Source organism: Macrotis lagotis, chromosome 3, assembly GCF_037893015.1.
Source record: "Macrotis lagotis isolate mMagLag1 chromosome 3, bilby.v1.9.chrom.fasta, whole genome shotgun sequence".
Taxonomy (NCBI): domain Eukaryota; kingdom Metazoa; phylum Chordata; class Mammalia; order Peramelemorphia; family Peramelidae; genus Macrotis; species Macrotis lagotis.
Window position 1 is genome coordinate 112644878 of NC_133660.1, and position 20491 is coordinate 112665368.

General features: G+C 39.2%; 2 protein-coding genes across 4 annotated transcripts in view; both read right to left on the reverse strand.

Moving 5' to 3' along the window:
• Positions 1-3976: 3976 nt before the first annotated feature.
• On the reverse strand, positions 3977-10507 carry LRAT (lecithin retinol acyltransferase). Of its 3 annotated transcripts, none has more exons than XM_074229092.1 (4): positions 10252-10507; positions 8897-9029; positions 7660-8224; positions 3977-4145 (listed from the first exon to the last, which is right to left on the reverse strand). In XM_074229092.1, exons 1-4 carry the CDS (start codon positions 10304-10306, stop codon positions 3993-3995), a joined length of 906 nt encoding a protein of 301 aa, XP_074085193.1. In that variant the 5' UTR covers positions 10307-10507; the 3' UTR covers positions 3977-3992. The 3 variants fall into 3 exon arrangements, with proteins under 3 accessions (XP_074085193.1, XP_074085194.1, XP_074085195.1); XM_074229093.1 differs by lacking the exon at positions 10252-10507 and adding an exon at positions 9735-9853; XM_074229094.1 differs by lacking the exons at positions 8897-9029; positions 10252-10507 and adding an exon at positions 8538-8631.
• An 8375-nt stretch (positions 10508-18882) lies between these two features.
• Positions 18883-20491, reverse strand: part of LOC141519187 (uncharacterized) — a 134747-nt gene continuing 133138 nt past the window's right edge. The window contains exon 20 of the mRNA XM_074231572.1: positions 18883-19492. Coding sequence (XP_074087673.1) covers positions 19418-19492 — 75 coding nt within the window. The 3' untranslated portion in view covers positions 18883-19417. The remainder of the gene's footprint in view (positions 19493-20491) is intronic.

Below are 20491 nucleotides of genomic sequence, written 5' to 3' on the forward strand. Positions count from 1 at the left end.
ATAATAAAAATGCCAATTCTACCTAAGAATTTACTAATTCAGGATCATTCCAAACTGCCAAAAATTTATTCTATAGAACTAGGGGAAAAAAATAACAAAAATCTATCCAAAAGAAAAAATTTCAAGGAAATTTTTAAATAAATTATATATATGTATGTATGTATGTATGTATGTATGTATGTATGATGGAAGGCAGCCTAACAGTAATAGATCTCAACTGTATTACAATAGTCATCAAAACAATCTGGAGCAGCTAAAAAATAAGTGTGTGGATCAGTAGGATAGACTGGGTATACAATACACAGTTGTGGTTTGTTCCGTCTAGAAGTTCACAGGTGATTACAAAAAGATTCTAATGTTGGAAAAGATTGAAGGCAAATAGAAAAGGAGATGGTAGATATCAAAGTAGATAGTATCATGGAAACAATGAATATGAACTTGGACAGACATCCAGAGAATGGAGAATAGAATCTATGGTCCATAGAGTCATGAAGAGTTGGACACAACTGAACTACTAATTTTAAGGAAAGATCCATTTTCCTGCTCATTCTAGTGTTGCTTTTTTCTTATAGGAATGAATGTTGTATTTTGCCAAAAGCTTTTTCTACATTTGCTAGGTTTTTTTTCTTATTGATACAATCAATTACGTTGATAATTTTCCCAATATTGAACCAATTCTGCATTAGGGTATAAATCTCATCTGATCATAATATTTAATCTTTGTGATATATTGTTAGTATCCAACATTTTCTAAATGGATATACATACATATATACATATTTGTGTGTGTGTGTGTGTAGCAAATACCATTCCAAAAGTTAGACAAGTATATATTTTGACAACCATGAGTTTAAAAATACATGTGTGTTCATACATATACTTACACACAACCACCAACCCCTATCATGAGAGAAAAGGGTTGTGGAGATGTCCTGTGGTATCTTCTGATCTATCATCTACTCCTGGTCAGGAAGGATAACTTCCTGAAAGTAATGGTACTTTCATCACACACTGCTCTAAAGTTCATATCGTTGATGGCCTAGAGGATGTTTTCTCCACACTGAATCAACCAGCATTTATTAGGCAACTGTTATTTCCTCGACACTGTTTTAAGATAAAAAGGGTTTGGGGGAAGGTAGTGAAATTCTCCTTGCTCTCTAGCTCAGTCTAATGAGAAAATATGGAAACCATTCTGCAACCAAGATATATACTAGATAAATTGGGAGTAGTCTCAGAGGGAAAAATACCGATTGAAGAAACCTGCAAGAGATTTCCTACAGAAGGTAGGACTTAGGTGGGACTTAAAAAGACACCAGGAATCCAGGAGGTAGAGATATCCATATCCTCTAGGTATGGGGATATCAATAAAAATGTTTCAAATTGTATTGTTCATGAGAGGATCAAGCAAGGAGGCCTGGATGGCACAGTATGTGGAAAGATATTAAATGTCCAAAAACTAGAGTCCTGGAAAAGGACCCAGTTTCAAGGGGCTTATTTAAAAAACCAATCAGAATTTTTCCTTTTGATCTAGGAGTTAATTTCAGGAAGCCACTGAAGGTTAGTAAATTGAGGAAGTGTGTGTGTGTGTGTGTGTGTGTGTGTGTGATAATGTGGAACCAGCCTTTAGGAAGATCAGTTTGATAGGTGAATGGAGGATGCACTGGAGTATGAAAAAATGAGGCAGGGATACCAACCAGAAGTCAATAGGGCACAAGGGTGGTTCATTATCAGAGGAAAAAAGTATTTAGGGAGAAAAAAAATCAAGACTTTTACATTGTTTGGCATCTTTTGTTTGGTCATAGATTAGTTTTAAAAACCAGGAAAATTCCCATCCTTTCCTTTTGGGGAGAAAAGGGGAGGGGGCAGAGAGACTAAAGGCAACATTTCCACAAATATTGTCCCTACTTTATTTTGGCAAATAACATAAAAATGAACTTATTCGTATACACTTCTCCTACACCCCACCCCTTCCCTTTTTCACACTACTGTTTGGCAGGGACCTAGGTCAATTCTTAGCTTGCCAAATCCTTTCTTCTTTCTTGATCTCCACCCAACCCCACCCAGGATCCCACCTTCCAAGTTTGCATAAACAAACACCCACATCAATAGGATAAGATCACCCAGAGATCCTCCCTAATAGCTTGCTTAATGCTTCAGTGTGCATCCTTTTTTATTCTAATATAAACATTAAGCAGATTTGACAGAACTTCAGGAAGCAGAGAATAGCCACTCTAAGACCACATTTTAAAAATGAATTTTTATTTAATTATACACAATTGCTACAGTTACCACATGTTATATATAAAGTAAATCACCAACCACCAGTGGAATTCTTGTGACCACTGCTTATGCACATACATAATTAACATCTTAAGATGTTGATTTAATGGTCAGAAGTTCAACATAGAACACATTCAGTGGAACCTCCCACTTCATCTTTACAGTTTTTATTTTTAATAACTCAGAATCAAAATTGTACACAAATTAGTGTCTGGGACAAGATTTTTTTTAAAAAGTCTTTTTTTAAATTTTTTTGCTTATTTCTAGCACTACTTACTAACCAAAGATCCAGTAATTACATGACTCAATCAGCAATTTGCAAACTAACCACTTTTAATGCTTCCTTCAAGCAGACATTTCTAAGGGAGAAACCCAGTCAAAGTTGAGGAATTCATTATTAGTGTTACAAATCTAGCAAAAATATCCAGATGACTGTTTTACTAAGACCATCTCTCACTCAAACTCATCCACAAAAACACCCTGATTTTCTCAAACTGGCACCAATCCTAGTAAATACTTCAGACCTAGTCCATTTCACACAGAGCTCTGCTATTTTACCTTTGCTGTGGCATTTAAAAAATAAGTTAATAAAAAAATACTGAGGAACAAGAACTGGGGAAATAGAATTCTGAATGAGAAGGGCTTTTTGTTATTTTTAAAATGACAAGGGGCATGATATAAATGTTTTTAATAGCTAGCCCAGTACAAGCTGGGCCTGGAATGAAGACGACTCAAATTCCTGGGTTTATATCTTGCCTCAGATATTTACCAGTTGTGTGACCCTGGGCAAGTCACTTAACCCTGTTTACCTCGGTTTCCTCATCTAGAAAATGAGCTGGAGAAGACAATGGAAAATGGCAAATGCAGTATCTTTGCTAAGAAAACCCCAAATGTGGTCCCCAAAGAGTCCACTGAAAACCACCAAACAACAGGACTTGTTATCCAGGTTAAACAAAATGTTCAAGAAAGGATCTTTATGAAGGTGATCAGCTATCAATTTTCCACCAAATTGTTTCCATCTTGGTTCTTTTATGAGAAGGACAAACAAGCTACATCCTGAAGGTTCATCTTCCCTCTGAGACGTTGGCATGCTTTATTTAAAGGCCTTCTTACCAAATTACTTCAAACTTACATCCTTTGTCAAGCTCAAGTGATTTCAATTGACTGCAGGGACACTTAACAGAAAAGAAAACATAATGAAAAACATATGGGCATTTCCTTCTGAATCAGGGGAATGGTTTTTTTAGTTTATTATCCTGTCTCATTCATATAACCTACGTTGAACTTACAACAGTAACGAGAGTAACAGTTTACACTCAAAAACATCAAAAACCTTCTTCACCCTCAAATGTAGACCTGACAAAGTAATGAAAGAGCAAGAAGAAAAACCCATACTATGACTAGTGCTCTCCTGTGTTGTCATGTCTCGCTTGGGAAGAGATCGTAGACTATACTTGGTCACGAGATGCCGTCGTTCCAAGGTTTGGAAGGTGCTTTACCAACTTAGCTGCCTGAAAAAAGATTCAGAAAGCCAGCCTGGCTCTTTGGCTTTACACAGTAAGCACTTGGTGTGATTCTTAATCACATCTTTATCCAGAACACAATATTACAGGTCACATTTTTTTTCCTTTACACAATGCTTATACTGATTTGTGCTCTATAAATATATCATAGATTTAGAATACACACACTGTCACAAGGTTGGTATATGTTTAGCCAGCCATCCATAAGCAGAATGGAATAAAAATAGCAGGAAGTGTAGTATGGGGTGCCAAGCCTAGGCAGACTATTGATGCCAATCCCAGGATGGCTGAAGCAAGGACACTTCTCTGGTCCCGGATTATTATCTTCACATTCTCACAAAACTGAAAAATAAAAATGAAAAAAAGATTTTTTAAGAGTTTTTTCTTAAAGGCATTAGGAATGTTAAATAAAATTTTTTTCCAAGTACTCATTTCCTACTTATTCGATGAAGCCATCAATTTGGGGAAGGATTGAGATTTTAAAATTAAATTCTAAGCTCCATAAGGCGTATCAATTAAATTCGACAAAATTTATTAAGGGCTCCCTAGTGTGCTTTTTATGTACTCTGCCAAGGCTATAAAGGCAAAAATGAAAACAGTCCCTGTGTTCAATGAGTCTTGCATGATATAAATGCCCCTTAAATTCTACTTTTAAGTTACTACAAACTCAACACACTCAGGAATGCGTAGAGGGAAAACTACCAATATCTTGCATATTAAACACAAACATCTTCTAGCTATTTTTCAGAAAACAGTGATGTCAAAATTTACCCCACTTCATTTTACAGATTATAACATAAATATATGGGAGAATGCACCATCAAACAGTAATACCCAAAAAAGAAAATAAGATTCAGAAATAAATTATATGTTATAAATGGCTAACTGGATGATTTTATTAACTCTGGAAAAACTCAAGATGCATTACTTCTACATAGGAGAAACATGAAAAAATACCAGAAAATAATTTTTCGGCACCAAAGTTTTACTCCTAAAATTTTGTGAATTCATAAGCTTAAGGTTTCTAAGCTAATGAATTCATTTTGAGACTTTACAGAAAATTGTGTTTAGACATTCCTTGAATCAAAATTAAAATGTAAAGAAAAATACTATACTTTTATTATAAAATAACCCTATTTTAGTACTTCTAACTTATGGATAAAGACTACCTTGGAGTGGGAAAGACCTGATTTTCAAGTCCTTACTCTAACTCATGGGAACTTAAGCTTCTTTTTTTATCCTGAGACTTTTTTTTTGACAGTCTTGAAAAGCTTGTGAATACTCTTCTAAAAAATATTAAGTGCACTAAATACACAGGATACATAAATACATAAAGGGAATCAATATATTTCAGTACAAGTTACCAAACTAATTTTTCAAAATTAAATTAGACCCCTGTTCAAGAACCCCTGAGTCTCTCACATGTTACCTGAGTGACCCTAAGGCAAATCACTCATTTAACCTTTCTCTCAGGGCAGTTTTCTAACACAATAAAATCCCAGGACTGAGCTCCCTCCACTCCTCCATCAGTTCAAAAAGTCAGTTAACATATAGATTGAGATCTTTACATTGATGTGTATTTATATAATATAATGCATTTTAGAGCAATTTTAAAAATTCTTTGTTCATTCTAAAAGGATAGTTTTGGAGGTCCGTGGTGGACTGAGGGACTCAGGATTGACAATTTTTCTAAAGAGCCCAAGTCCTCTGGATCATGACCTACTTTTCTAAGTGCTGCACGTTGGGAAAAACCTTTCTTAGAATTATAAAATTAGGAATTAAGATTTCAAAAAACTAAACAAAACAAAAACCTCACCCTGTACTGTAGCCAAACTTTTTTTGTTAGACTATTCCACCTGAAGACAAAAACCTCTTAGCCACAAAAGTATTAAGCAGCTGAAGCAATTAAAAATTTTCTCCCAAGTCTGTAAAACCTGGCAGAGTTTAATTGTGAAAAGCTATGGTTAGTTATGGAGATAGTCTCCACTGAGACAGGGAGAAGGAAAGAGATAGACACAGAGATTTGTCCTTTTCTTCTATAATAACTGTTAGACTTGGAGTCTGTAGAGTAATAAGGTTTTGTATCTTCTCCCCTATATATACACAATATGAGCCTGGTGGAAAATCATTTAACTTCCAAGGATGAATCAACATCATTTTTATAGGGGTGTTCTGAAGGATCTAAAAGTGCTACAAATTTGAGGTACCTATTAACTATTCTTCGTCTTCTTAAAATGAATTTTCTATCAGAACACTTCTTTTGAAAGAGAAGATAAAGTTCACAACCATGAGCACTATATTTAGTGCAGTAGCACTAAATAACCTTACCACCTAATATAATCCATAGTCTGTGAAGGCTCTTCTAACTAGAGTATTCATGAATGTTCCAATAAAGAGTAACTCCTAATTACCAGACAGAAATACTGTTCTCTCTTTGAGTAATAATTTATATGGTTGGTTCCTAAATAAATCTGACGTGTTTCCTTTTGTATACTTTTGGAGCCAGGATTGCTAAGTGTGGTGAAATTCATTTCTAACCAAACCTAGACTTTAGTGAGGTTGTGACTTCATTTCATTGCACACAATGCAGTACTGTACCTTCGTTTTATTTGGAAAAATATACCAGAACCTTTCCATAATCAAAGAAAACTAATAAAAACAAAAAAAGTTGTATTGCTTTTGGAGATTAGTGGTTGATTATTTTTTAAGGGAGTCAAAACGATTTGCCATTAAGCGATTATTAAATCACTGTATTATTAGTATCTGGACCCAACTAAGAAACTGAGCAGCAACACCACTCATATCTTAAGAAATTTCCTCTTTAAAATATTGTGAATAAAAAATCAAAATTCAGAATGCCCTAAACTCTTCAGATTTGTTCTTCAACTCTGTTGACGTTTTTAATCATATGCAAAAGACAGGAAGATGATGCTAATGTAGCGTGTCTGAGCATGCAAGTGTTTAAAAAGGGGGAGGGAGAGGATTATTCATTTTCAGCAATTCACATTATAGCGTTAAGTTGCCCTGTCCTTCACCTAGCAACTTTTTGCTTGCAGCCTAAAAATTTCTTAAGGTTTATCACAGGCTGAGATTTTTAAAAATTCACTCAGTTTTGAGCTTTGTGGCCAAACTGATCATTTAGAAGTTCTGTAAGCTTCATGTTATCTGGCCTTCATTTTCAAGCTCCCCCCGTGTCTGCATCTAAACATCAAAGGACCTGCCTCAAACTGTCAAACTAACTCTTGGGGAGTGTCGAGACAGGACCCTCTAACAGGAATAAACAGCTTGGTGGCTAGCCCAGAAACAAACGAAACCAGCCACCCCCAACCATGTGGCTAGACCCTGTTAAAAAAAAAAGAGGGGAGGAGTTTGACAAGCAGTTTAGACTCTGCCGAGAAGAAAACTCGATTTTGCTCCATAGAGCAAATTTTAAAGGGTTAAAAAAAAAACCCTAGAATATATAAACTAGGACTTCCTTCTTTTTCCAGCCTTATTTCCTGGAAAAGGTGCAATGTCAGGGTGACAGAATGCTCGTGGCCCGAAGTCACATTGCCGGTGTGTCATTGGACCGTGTCGTGGGTGGACACCAGGGCCTGAGGAGAAGCTAGCAGCTAGGCTGGCGCCTGGACCCGCGCTTAGCATCAGTCGGCTTTAGAGTTCCCGTTCGGGGGACTTCTCTTTGAACTTGGGTCTCCCCTCTCTAGGAGCAAGGAGACAGACTCTGCGAACCGTGGCTACTGGGGAGGGGGTTTCGGTGAGTGCTTCTTTTTTTTAAGGGGTTTTGTGGCAGGGAAGCCAGGGGCCGCAGGGTCCCCCCGGCGCCCCCTCCGAGCTCGCTGCGTGTGGCCGCCTTTACCTTGTCCGCCTGGGGGCTGACTGGGGCACCGTATCTACAGTAGGTCACAAAGTGCTCGCAGTTGTTCCACAGGAGGCTATAGGAGGTCAGGCCCAGCAGCTTCTCTGCCCGGCGCGCCACCTCCTCGTTGCCCAGCGCCTTCTTCTGCAGCGACTGGTCCAAGTGGTTGACCAGAATGTTCGCGCCGTAGGCGAAGTCCTCCACCGTGTCCACCCGGATGCTGGCCACCTTGCCGATGACCCCCAGGATCAGCCTCTTGTTGGACACCACCCTCTGGGTCAGCAGCTTGTCGTCGGTCAGCGCCAGCAGGATGTCGGGCATCAGGTGGGCCACCTGGTTGTCCCCCAGGTAGATGCCGTAGTGGGTCAGATGCGTCCGGGGCACCTCCAGCACGTCGCCGCGGAGGAAGGAGCCGGCGTCGTGGAAGCTGCCCTTGGCCGGCGGCGGCGGCTTGGGCTGCTGCTCTTCCCCGGGGGCCGCGCTCCAGCTGAACAGTTTGAGATTGGAGAGGAGAAGCAGCTTTTCCAGGAGCAGCGACACCGCCTCCAGCATCGGGTTCTTCATCCTGTGACCGGGAGAGACAGAGAGAGAGAGAGAGAGAGAGAGAGAGAGAGAGCGAGCGCTCCTGGAGCGCGGAGCCGGGCCGCGCGGGCCACCTGGGGCGCGGAGCCGGGCCGCCGAGCCGGGCCGCGCGGGCCACCTGGGCCGCCGAGCCGGGCCGCGCGGGCCACCTGGGCCGCCGAGCCGGGCCGCCCGGGCCACCTGCGGCCCGCCGCCGCCCCGGCTGCTGCTGCTCCTCCTCCTGGCCCCGGAGCGCGGCGCGGCCGAGCGGGGCGGGAGGCTGCGCGGCTGCGGCAGGACAGGGAGGAGGAGCGCACCTGGAAGGTGAGGCCGTCCCCGCAGCGGGCGCCGCGCTGATTGGCGCTGCCTTCGGCCCGCGCCTTTTATCCCGGGCTGGGGGGGCGGGGCTCGAAGGCCGTCACAATGCGAAAAGCGCGTCCTGATTGGGTGAGGGGAGACCGTGTGGTGCCCGGCGGAGCGAGGGGGCGGGGCCAGACTCCTTCTAGGAGAAGGATGATGCCGAGTTCTCTTCGGGCTGCCTCGGAGTCGGGACCCTTCCTCGCCCCCCCCCCCCCCCCCCCGCCCAGGCTGGACGCAGTGGCTTCTGAATCGTGAAAAAAGAGAAAAAGTGTGGGGTCGAGGCAAAGAATGCCTTCGGCTGTGCTTGCTTACTTACTGGGGTGACGTGGGCAAGTCGCTGCGCCAGAGGGGACAAACGACCAGACAGACCAAAGCCAACTTGGCCTTTCCTTCTGAGTCACCCTCTTCAGGCGCTGTGCTTTGGTACCATCTTCTGCCGGTGATGAAGCCTATTAGATAATAGAATTGTCGGGACACTGAACTATTGCGCTCTCTCTCTCTCTCTCTCTCTCTCCCCAAAACAAACTATTATTCTAATTCTCTCTCTCTCTCTCTCTCTCTCTCTCTCTCTCTCTCTCTCTCTCTCTCTCTCTCTCTCTCTCTCTCTCTCCTAAATAAACTATTATTCTAATTCTGTCTGTCTGTCTGTCTCTCTCTCCTAAATAAACTATTATTCTAATTCTGTCAAGAAGTAGTTAAGGTTGCTTGGTACAAGGATTTCTGCACACTTTCACATCTCCCAACTTTAGAGTTCCCATGAATTTCGCATCACTTCTTAAAATCTGGAGGGAAAGGGAAACCTAGAGGTCATTCAAACCATTTGCCTTTCCAGGCGGGGGAAACTGAGGTGTAATGAAGAGAAGCGATGAAGTCCAAGACACACGGGTTAACAGGTTACACAACAGAGTTAAGCTCCCAAGTTCAGAGTTCTGCCCATTGCACCAGCTTGCCTCTTGTTGCTATGATATTAGACGTGCACAACAATATAGGTGCATTCAACTCCTCTTCTGATCTCATAGCCAGGTGTTGGTCCCAGGATCGTGTGATGGGCGTTAAAAATCAGAAAACTTGAATACACACGCTCCTATTGTATTGGCCATTTTCTAAATGAAGGACTGTTTCCCTAAGATTTTCAAATTGACACTTAGTACTACCTTCCAGGAACCGTTACGCATAGGGTTCCGGGTGCTCGGAAAGCAACCAAATTTGAGAGTTTTCCTTAAAAAAAAAAAAAAAACCCGCTCCAGTTGAAAGGTGCAAGGGAAGGCGGTGGTTTGTGAGACTTGAGGCCCCAAGAACTACCCCGGGCGGAAGCCGGCGCTCAGACCCAAGGATGTCTTTTGCGGCTACATCTGCATTCTCAAAAGGCGGCAGGTAGCTGGAGGTGGTGCGGGAGGGAAGGGGAGGGAAGGGAAGGCTGCCGGGGAACCAGGATTGTGACCACAATCCACTAGTGGCGGAGCTCCGCGGCCTCGCACCGAGTTACATGCTAATCCATTATGTAAATGTCTCAGGCCCGGGGACAAAGCTCACAATGGAAAGCTTCAGACAGGTCAACAAAGCCGCCCAGTCTGAGCCTAATAAGTTTCAGCCACTGAGCAAATTCCCGGCTCCCCGGGGGGGGGGGGGGGGGGGGGGGGATGATGATGGATGGGGGGACATTCATCTTACCTGGAAGATGAAGAGGTCCGGGGAGGCGAGGAGCCGAGGGGGCTGGGTTCCCCATTATCCTTCGAGGCCGGAGGGTTTTGTGTTTGTTTTTGTTTTGTGTCCCCCCCCTCCCCAATCCCCTGTCTGCCGGGAGCGCGCCCTGTCCCTGTCACCCCTTCTTGCCAGTCACTTTTGTTCATCCTACAGACGCGTCATAGTCCCATTAGAGCCTCATCCAGCAAAAAAAGGAAAATCCCGCTTCCCAATAGACGCGAACCGAGGGGAGGAGGGGGAGGAAGGCGGGGTGGGACAGGGGGGTGGACGTATTTTGTCTGTTCCCACAGTCTTCCCCCAATTTCTGAAGCATGTGGGGCCGCATTAAATGAACGTCTTCCCAATTTACTTGGGTTGACCGATAATCGGAAAGTGAAGTCAGCTGCCCATAACATACATTTCCCTGCGTCCAGGGCACCATAGGAGAGTTAAGCTCCCAAGTTCAGAGTTCTGCCCATTGCACCAGCTTATTGTTATTAATATTAGATATGCACACATGGGGGCGATGATCAACCTTGATGGACTCGCTCATTCCATCAGTGCAACAGTCAGAGGCAATTTGGGGCTGTCTGCAATGGAGAATACCATCTGTATCCAGAGAAAGAACTGTGGAGTTTGAACAAAGACCTTTAATTTAGGGGGAAAAAAAAACCTGATATAGTATTGTCTGATCCTGCTATCTCTTATACTTTATGGTTCTTCCTTAAGGATATGATTTCTCTCTCATCACATTCAATTTGAATCACTGTATACCATGGAAGCAATTGTAAAGACTGGCAAATTGCCTTCCGTGGGGGGTGGGGAGAGGGAAGTAAGATTAGGGGAAAAATTGTAAAACTCAAAATAAGTAAAACCTTAAAAATCAGATATGCACAACAATATAGATGCATTCTTCTGATCTCATAGCCAGGTATTGTTCCCAGGAGGTACTGATTGTGTGATGGGCGTTAAAATCAGAACACCACAGGTCTAGAGATGGACAATTGGAACTGATCCTGGTTTCCAAAGGCCGAAAAGAAAGCATTGCCGCATTCTATCAGTCTTGGGAATCAATACGCTTTGAAAAGCAAATAGAAAGTATAGAAAGATGTTTCCAGACTTCTTTAAGAATTCTGTGTTCCACTTTTCCCTCCCCGTTCTCCCAATACATACATATAGGCTCCGCCAGGACAAATATTCCAAGAAGACATATAATTAACAAGCATTAATTGTCTGCCAAGGGTTGAGTATGTTTACTTGACCCTGATTTTTCATATTCCCCCCCCCCCATATCCTAGCAAAGGAAACACTGTAAGCACTGAACTGTTATTTCTAGACCTACTTACAGAGTGAGCAGATCGATCTCTTTTTTAGGGGAGTGAAAGTGAACATTTGTGAGCAATATTAGGATTGGAATCAGGTTCTAGGTTTTTAAGAAAAAAAGCTATTGAAATGGGCTTATTTGAAATGAAGCTTAGAGAAAGGGGATGGAGGAGAGGTTTTCTTGAAGGTCTGGCATTCTCAAGTATGTTGTGTTTTGCTTCTGCTTAAGGCCTCGATTTCAGGCAGAAAAATCCATGTTTTAATTAAAGTCCCTTTTTTGAGTAAAATTCCCACACTTCAATCTTGCCTTTCAAAGACAAAAGTTGTACCATTCATCTTTGACACTGGTTTCAGTCTCTAGCCATACTCCCCACAAAGGATTAGGAATAAAGGTGTGGTTGAGGAATATTTCTCTCCCCCCCCCCCAGTTTGTTTTCTGTTGCTTGTCTGCATCGAAACTGTAAAGTGGTTTAGGAGTTGGCAAAATTAGCTCTGGTTTGCCAAAGTGTTTCACTTTAAATTATAAGACAGATCGACTTGTATTAATGATTGATGCCGAATTCCAGTTTCTCCTCCAATGATTGCAAGTTTAATTGGGGGGGGTTGTCTCCTTTAATTACTTTTCAAAATGCTATTTCAATTTAATGAGGCATATTTTGAAATTTGCAGTGATTTGGGATTTTTTTTTCACTTACACATTCACAAATAGTAAAAAAAAAAGTGTCTATCTACTTAATGTCTTAGAGAAAATAGGATAGTTAATTCATACCTAGAAGAAAAGATGATGGAAACCTAAATTAAATCAGACAGCAGGTGTTTGCACTGTGTCAGAAAGGGAGCATTTTTTAAAAAAAATAAAATTCTGCATATAAATGATTCTCATTTAGAAGAGAAGCCCCCCCCCCCAGGGGAGTACAGGTCTGTGGGAGAAGGAAAAAACAATTTTCTAAAAACATACTAGCAGTTAAGGTTCTAGGAGGCTCTAGCTCAGAGCTAATTAATGAATGGGATCCACTACAAAAATCCCCTCCCTAAATTCCACCCACTACCACAGAATTTAGGCTAAATCCCTGATGTTTTAATCTTAATTGACCAATGAGATTTCATCATTGGCAAAATAGAAACTTCTGCCAAGCATTCAGTGGAGGGTGGATGGGACTGCCTGGACTGAGCCATTTATAATCTTTTTAGAACTATATCTCCTCTAGCCTTTTGAACAAAATTCACAGTTCTCAAATCCCCCTCGTGTTTCTAGATTATGGGATTTGGGAGGTGGGCAGAAAGCCCAGTTCAAACATGTCCTCCCCTGGAATCCTAGGGTGATGCCACATCAGGATCAATGGTGGTTGTCTGTCTGAACTCCTATTTCCCACATCTCAGTGACTCCTTTGCTGTGGATGATATTATGAAGACAATACCTCACTTCAGCACTTTCATTTCAAACTCCAAGCAAGTTGCCTATAGCTTTGACCCCTTTTCTAGAAGCTGGGGCAAGTTTTTAATGGAAAAGTGCCAAAGGGTTAATGATTCCCTTTTGAGCTAATGGGATAAAGGAATATGCATATTGGGAAGGGCAAAGGATTTTGGAGACAGTATTTCATTGGAATATAGGAGACAGTGGGAAAAGTGTAAGGATTTAGGGTCAGAGGAGTTTTATTGGAAAGTAGGTCCTGCTGCTTCCTATTTATGAACTTGGCAGGCTTTGTTTTCCACACCTCTGAAAAGAGGAATTTGGACTAAATGGCCTAGATGGTCAGCCCTAAATCTATTATCCTGATTTAGAACTGAAAGGGATGTTGGCCATCAGGTGTAGTTCAAGTTGCTTCTTTTACAAATGAAGAAATGGAGGTTCAGACCAGGGAAGTGACTTGCCTGTGTTCTTACAGATGGTTACTAGTAGCAGAAGTGAGATGCTAGCCCAGGTTGAATCCCCACTGGGTTCTCTTTTACTTGGAGCCCATGGATCAAGACCCTAAAACCCTTACTATCCACAATGTCTCTCAACCTGTTTTTTTTTAGACAGCATATTGATATACCTTTGTGGCCTCAATCTAGTACTTTGTAACACCTTTAGAAATGCCACCAGTATTCAGATAAAATATTGAACAATACTTTTTACTTTTAATTGGGGAAGAGAGAAGGAATTTTAAGAGAAACAAAAAACCCCTCAAATTTAGAAATAATGAAAATGTTTAATCCAAAGTGATTATTAAAAGATTCTAAATTATGTGATACATTTTAAAATCAAAACTATTTCCATAGCGATAACATTAAAATTAGCATGAAAAAGTAACAAGAAATTGTATTTTCAATTAGAGTACAGAATTAGAGAACAATTTAGTCAGAGAACAGTATTTCTCTTTATAGAGGTATTTTTAAAAATTAAAATTTTTTTAAAATTTTTTCTAAACTTTATTATTATCAGGTAATAGTCATCCTTCCTATTTGGAATTAAATGAAAAATATTTTTCTATTAACTATGAGGAAAACAACTATATGTACTTTTATTATAGCACCTTTCTATAAGAAAGTACCTTTCTATAATACCTTTTCTATATGCATAATCCATAACAGAACCCCATCCTCTCAAGGTACTCTACACATAGTAAACTGTTAATAAATGTTTAATGAATGACCTCTTTGTAAGTCAGTTTTACCATTCACACCATCTTACACATCCACTATCATGCACAAAAGGAACTGAGAACTGAGAGAGAAGCCTCTTAATCAAATGAGCCAATTAAAATATCATATTTTAAATTATAACATGATTTGGAGAAAATGCTCAGGGACTTTGCAAGATGTCATAGAACTAGTTTATAAACATATTTACTGAATGTGCATATCAAATCCTGTATTCTTGGAGTAAGCCTGGCTTCCCTAGATCTTTTGGGTTTTTCCTCAGTACAATTTTGTCTTTAGCATTTTTAAGGGGCTCCATTGATAACTATGGTATTTTTTGTGGACTTTCTAGAATATCTCACACTTGAAGACAAAAAGAGCAATCAATCCATCCTGGATTGACCATTCAATAAACCTCCTATTGGTGGATGAATAAATTACCTAGTATCCCCAAATAAAAAAAACTGATCTTATTAGAGATTTAAAATCAACTCCATTTCCAAAAGATCCTTGGAACTGGGGTTTTCAAGGACTATCTGGAACCCTCTAGGTTTTACTGGCACAATTAGTAATAGTATCTGACATTTAGATAACTAAAACTTTGCATACCTTACCTAGTTTGGTCCTCCCATCAATTTTATGAGAAAGGTGCCATTAGGATCATCATTTTACAGATGAGGAAACTGAGGCTCAGAAAGGTTAACGGACTTGCCCAGGTGTTACACAGCTATGAGTGTAAAAAGAGGGTGTCTTGTGTCAGGTCTTCCTAATTCTATAAAGTATCTATCTAGTCACCAACAGGCTGGATGGACCAGACTTGAGCTAAAGGGTTTGGTAAGAACTGAATTAGGTGTAGGAATGAATCCAGACCAAAGTTGTTTCATTTTTTTGATTCACTTCTGTGTCAGTCAGAGCACTGACAGTAAGCAGTTGAGTCAAACCAATGCAAGTCACTTAGTGTTTTAGTCTAACCATTTTGTCATCTAAAGGGCAGTTAAGTTTTGTGATCTTGAGCTAGTTACTTTATTTTCTTAGTGTCCCAAGTACCATTATAATTTGCAAAGCCTGTGCCAAAATAGAGAGTTTTCTCCTTGGAAGCTCTTCATACCAATGGGCTGGTTTAAGAGAAAAGGCAGTTAATATAAATTTATTTTTGCTCCTGACTCCTAAAGTATTTTCCTTTTACTAGAGTCCAATCTTGTATATTTTAATGATCGCTGGCATTTCATCCTGGATGCTACATTGACAAGTGAAACAGGGCAAGGAAGACAAAATGCCCGCTTCTTTTTTTCCCCCTAATTTTTTCCTTTTCCTCCTCTTACAAATCTCAAGGGTTTTAAGAAATCCTCCAGTGAAAGGTCTTTGGGCAGGGATTCCCATTTCTTCTAAGTTTTTTATAGCTATACTATTCTCACTCAAATCATAACATATAGACTTTTCTCAGGCTTAAGTAATGCTTACAAAAGAGTTTTTAGTTGCAGATTAAAAATAGTACTGAAACCCAAAGTATTACTAGATAACTTGAATCCTAGTTAATTTGATTTCCTTTGACAGTTCTAAAACACTTGTAATGGAAAATACCATTCTCATCCAGAGGAAAAAACTAAAGAATCTGAATGCAGACCAAAGCATACTATTTTCACTTTTTAAAGTTTATTTTATATATATATATATTTCTCTCTCATGGCTTTTTTCCCCTTTTGTTCTAATTCTTCTTTCACAACATGACTAACATGAAAAATAGGTTCAATATGATTGTACAGATATGACCTGTATCAGATTACTCACTGTCATGGGGAGGACGGGAAAGAAGAGAGGGACGAACTCAAAACCTTACAAAAAGATGAATGCTAAAAACTATCTTTACATGTAATTGGAAAAAATGAAATAAAAATATTAATTTTTTTAGCTTAACTGAAAACTATATATTGAGGGTTCATAATCTTTTTAGGAGACCCTAATTTTGATTTCCCTATATTATTCTTGGAACACTTTCCCCGCTCAATTCCATATGCTGACTTCCTGCAAACTCTGCAAAGGGTATGTAAGAGTTTGATAGGACTTGATAGAACAAACCAGTTTAATTGTTTACTGGGTTGCTTTGAGACTACTGATAGAGCCTATCTCTGGTTAGAGACTCCTATCTCCAAGCCAAGTTAGTACAAGTTTGACCTATTGTTAGGAAGTCCAATATAGCTGCAATAGGAGTGATCTGGAGAATTTCTGCTCAACTGGAAGAATCATCCAACATACCTGGTAAGATTAGTGGAGGCCCTCATGAGTTCCTTGGGTCCATGAAGCATGGGGCTTCTTCAAGTAACCATTGAAATGAATGATGATGTCCCTATCTGACAAAGATCCTTGCATACATATCAAATCTGATTGAGGGGACTCATCCAGTTGGTCAAGAGTTTCTACTGATCATTGCTACAGAACAACTAAACCAACAAAAGACCATAGGAGAGTGACAATTCAAATTGTTAAAGGATTTTACTTTTACAAATATATAATGAAGTTGTCTACTGCCATTGAAAATGCTATGGATTTAGTTTAATAAAACAGTACTAGGGTCCCATTTATTGGACAGAATGAGTCACATGTATGTTGGGCTCAGGAGCACACTCAATAAAATCTGCTACCTAACTAAAATGTCATCCAACTCTAAAATGGGCAACACTCATTCTGGTTTGGTGGGAATTCAAAATCAATCTACTAACATTTTAGAATGACAGATGAATCCAGAAAACTACATCATCACCCTGTGGGACAAGGCATCTTTGAGTGATCCTCTGAAGTTTTCTATTTTTGCCCTAATTAAGTATCACACTTGGAAACAATAGCATAAGACAGGAAATAGCTTAATTTCCATGTAATTTGAGCTAATTTCTATTCAAAAGAGTGTTTTATGCATTGTTATAATGTAAAATAATTGCTATTAATGTGTTCGTAAGCCACCCTTTTTAATTACAGTTAGATGCTCAAATAAATTAGAGATAATGATATAGTTAGGTTCAATCATTATAACTAGTAGTATAAGTTAGGATCAATCAAAAGGGATATCAAAACTCCTATGGGGAAATTGAGGCCCAGGGAGATTATTTGACTTGCTCAAAGTCACGCAGGTAATGAAAACCAGTATTCAAACCTTTTCCAAAGTAAACTTGTTTTAATACCCATAGAAGCCAATACATTACTGTCTTTTCTCCAGCTTCCTTCTTTCTCAACAACACATTCATAAATCTGTTTATTTGTCATAACACACATGTAAATTTGTAAGTCATGATGGAGACCAGTTGGGCAATTATTAACTTAATGGAAGCTCCCAAAACTCAAAGAACATCACCATGGGACTGAATTCCCACTCCTTTGGAAAAGATATTACTCCCCAATATGGAAGATAGCTTCAAACCTCACTATCTAGGTGGCATATTTTCCCACTGTACTGTAAAGCATAGTTGGTTCAGAACTGAGGGTCACCAGGGGGACCTCTTTGCCCTTTATTGGGACAGGACAGCCAAGTAGTTGAAAAATTGTGCTGTGAAATATTGACTTATATTAAAAACTCACAACGAAAACTGGCAGAATTGAGAATACCATTCTACTCAAGAAACTTTGAGGTACAGTAGGTTTCACAAAGGGCCTTTGACCCAATGTCCCGTTTATTATATATGGCATAGTTGAAAGATCCTGATCTGAATAACAGGGTTCAGGACCTGGCCTACAACTAATTAACTCTGTGAGCTCAGGTAAGCTATAATACATCTGTACCTCAGTTTGCTCATCTTTAAAATGGGATGGACTATGGTCCCGTAGGTCCCCCTGAATTCTATTATTTTATTTTATAAAGAATAAATGATAAAGGCTAGATTCTTACCCGCCTATGGCATTGGCAGTAAGGTCTAAGTAAAGGAGCCATATTGGTGTGGTGACAGCAGAGGGGCATCAAACTTGGAGATAAAAAAAAAGTAAAATATTTTACAAGCTTAGTACAGCACTATTGTAGAATTTGGCATAATCTAGGAAAGGTCATACCTACAGATCCATTCACAAGATTTAAAGCTAGAGCTAGAAGAGATCATCTGGTCCAAAAGCCTCATTTTAACATTGAGGAAACTGAGGCCTAGGGAGGTTAATTAAGTGATTTGCTTAAGGCAACATGAATAATTCATAGAAGAACCAAACCCTTGTCCAATGCTTAGCACAGTATAGTAGTGGCATATAATAAATCTTTATTAATGATCTAATCTCTAGCTTCTAAATCTAAATATAATTTTCTTTCCATTATACCATAATTATTTTCTTAAAATTAAAACAATTATTGGTTATAAAAATGTCTTGGGGGTACAGAGTATGTCCCACCTATGAGGCAATCCTGTGGACCAAGGCAGTTTAATGGCAAGCCTTTATTTTATATTAACACTGAGAGTACTTTTAGATTTGTCATTTCCAAGATAGGATGTTGAATATTATGATATTATCTTTTTTTTCAAAATAGAAGTACCTGAAAAAATAAACTAATGTTTTAAAATAACACTCATTATACATAATGAATAACTGAGTGTTACTTTTGATCCCAAATATATATATATATATATTATATATATATATATATATATATATATATATATATATATATATATATATATATATATATATAATATATATATATATATATCTATACCTCCAGTGTCTGAGGACTTGTATGGAGTAGCAAGAAATCTGAAGACCAATAACAAAGAATAAGATATATTGCTAATGGATAAATGAACACTAAAGCTGGCTCAGTCTAGAATCTGATATTAAAGCATACTTTTGAGGGTGTGTGTGTATGCTACGTGTGTGTATGTGTGTGTGTGTGTGTGTGTGTGTGTGTGTGTATAAACAAAGTATGTTTTTACCATCATTTAATAAGTACATTTTATAGAAAATAAAGAAAAGTTGCATTAAATGCTAAATAGACATATATAAATGAAAGACTAAGCTAGTTGTAGTGGTTATTGCATTGAATGGGAACACTTTGGTGTCTTGATTTATCAAGATCACTTACCCTCTCCCTCCCACTGATGACTTCTTGGTGGTGATGTAGCTGTTGACTCACCATACTACTGTCTATTTATGATATTTACTCCTTTGGTGCTTTATTTTAGTTTCAATTTTGTGTTTTTATTAGGAAACATTAAGTTTCCCAAAGTGGATGCACTTGTTTTGGTCACTCTACTAAGGATTTTAAATCAGGAACATTTTTAATCTGGAAGTCCAATAGCATTTGTCCAAGAGCTTTGCCCTGTTGAATAAATAGAAATCATTAAGCTTATTGCCTACTCCATAATAACTGCTTTTATTCAATGATACATAGGTAGAAGTTTTGGAAATGTAGCTTCTATTTTGGCTGGCTTGAGTGAATGAAATTTTATCAAATACTGTGATTCAATCAGAATGCAATTAGGCACACAATAACAGAGCAACTAAAACAACAGAGCCAGAGGTGAGAGAAGTGCAAAAAAGAAAACAGTCTTAAATAGTTACATTTGATGAGAGGAAAAGAAATAAGAACCCTTAGTGTGTCAATAAATAAACAATCCATCATTGAGGAAATCATAAACAGGGGATGGAGTTAGAAATAAAACAGGTTGTACAAAAAAAAGTGTCAAGTAAGAGAAAATAAGGTCTATTGCAAATGGTACCCAAAAATTCCATTTGTGACATCCCTAATAAGTGGTCATCCTGTAACTACTTGAAGACTTCCACTGACAGGGAACTCACTACTTCTCAGGACAGCCAATTCTAGTTTTGGTTAGCTCTGTTAGGAAGTTTTCTCTGAAATCAAATTCTTATTCCACTCACAACTACCAAAGTGTCTTATCAAAGATGTTTCACTGCTCATTAACTGAGACAAAAAAAAAAGAATAATTAAACAGTGTTTGCTGTTGGGAGCCAGGGTCTCTAAGCTGCTTGACACAGTCAGGGCAAGAAGACTCAAGGTGGTCACACCGCCTGATGAAACAACATTTCCTTCTTCAATATATATAGGGATTCCATGCATACCAATATTTATAGGTCTATTATTGATTGCAATACTTACTCATCCTAATAGTGGAATGACTATAAAGGAAGGATTTCAGAGAAATTCCCTGAATAAAACAAATTGTAAACTCTGTCCAAATAACAGGACTGCCTCTCCCTGAGGCATACAAAAGGCTTCAAAATTATGAAATCTCTGGAAAACCCAAATACTGGGAATTCCGAGGAGATGTCAGAATATATACAGGGAAAACAGATACAA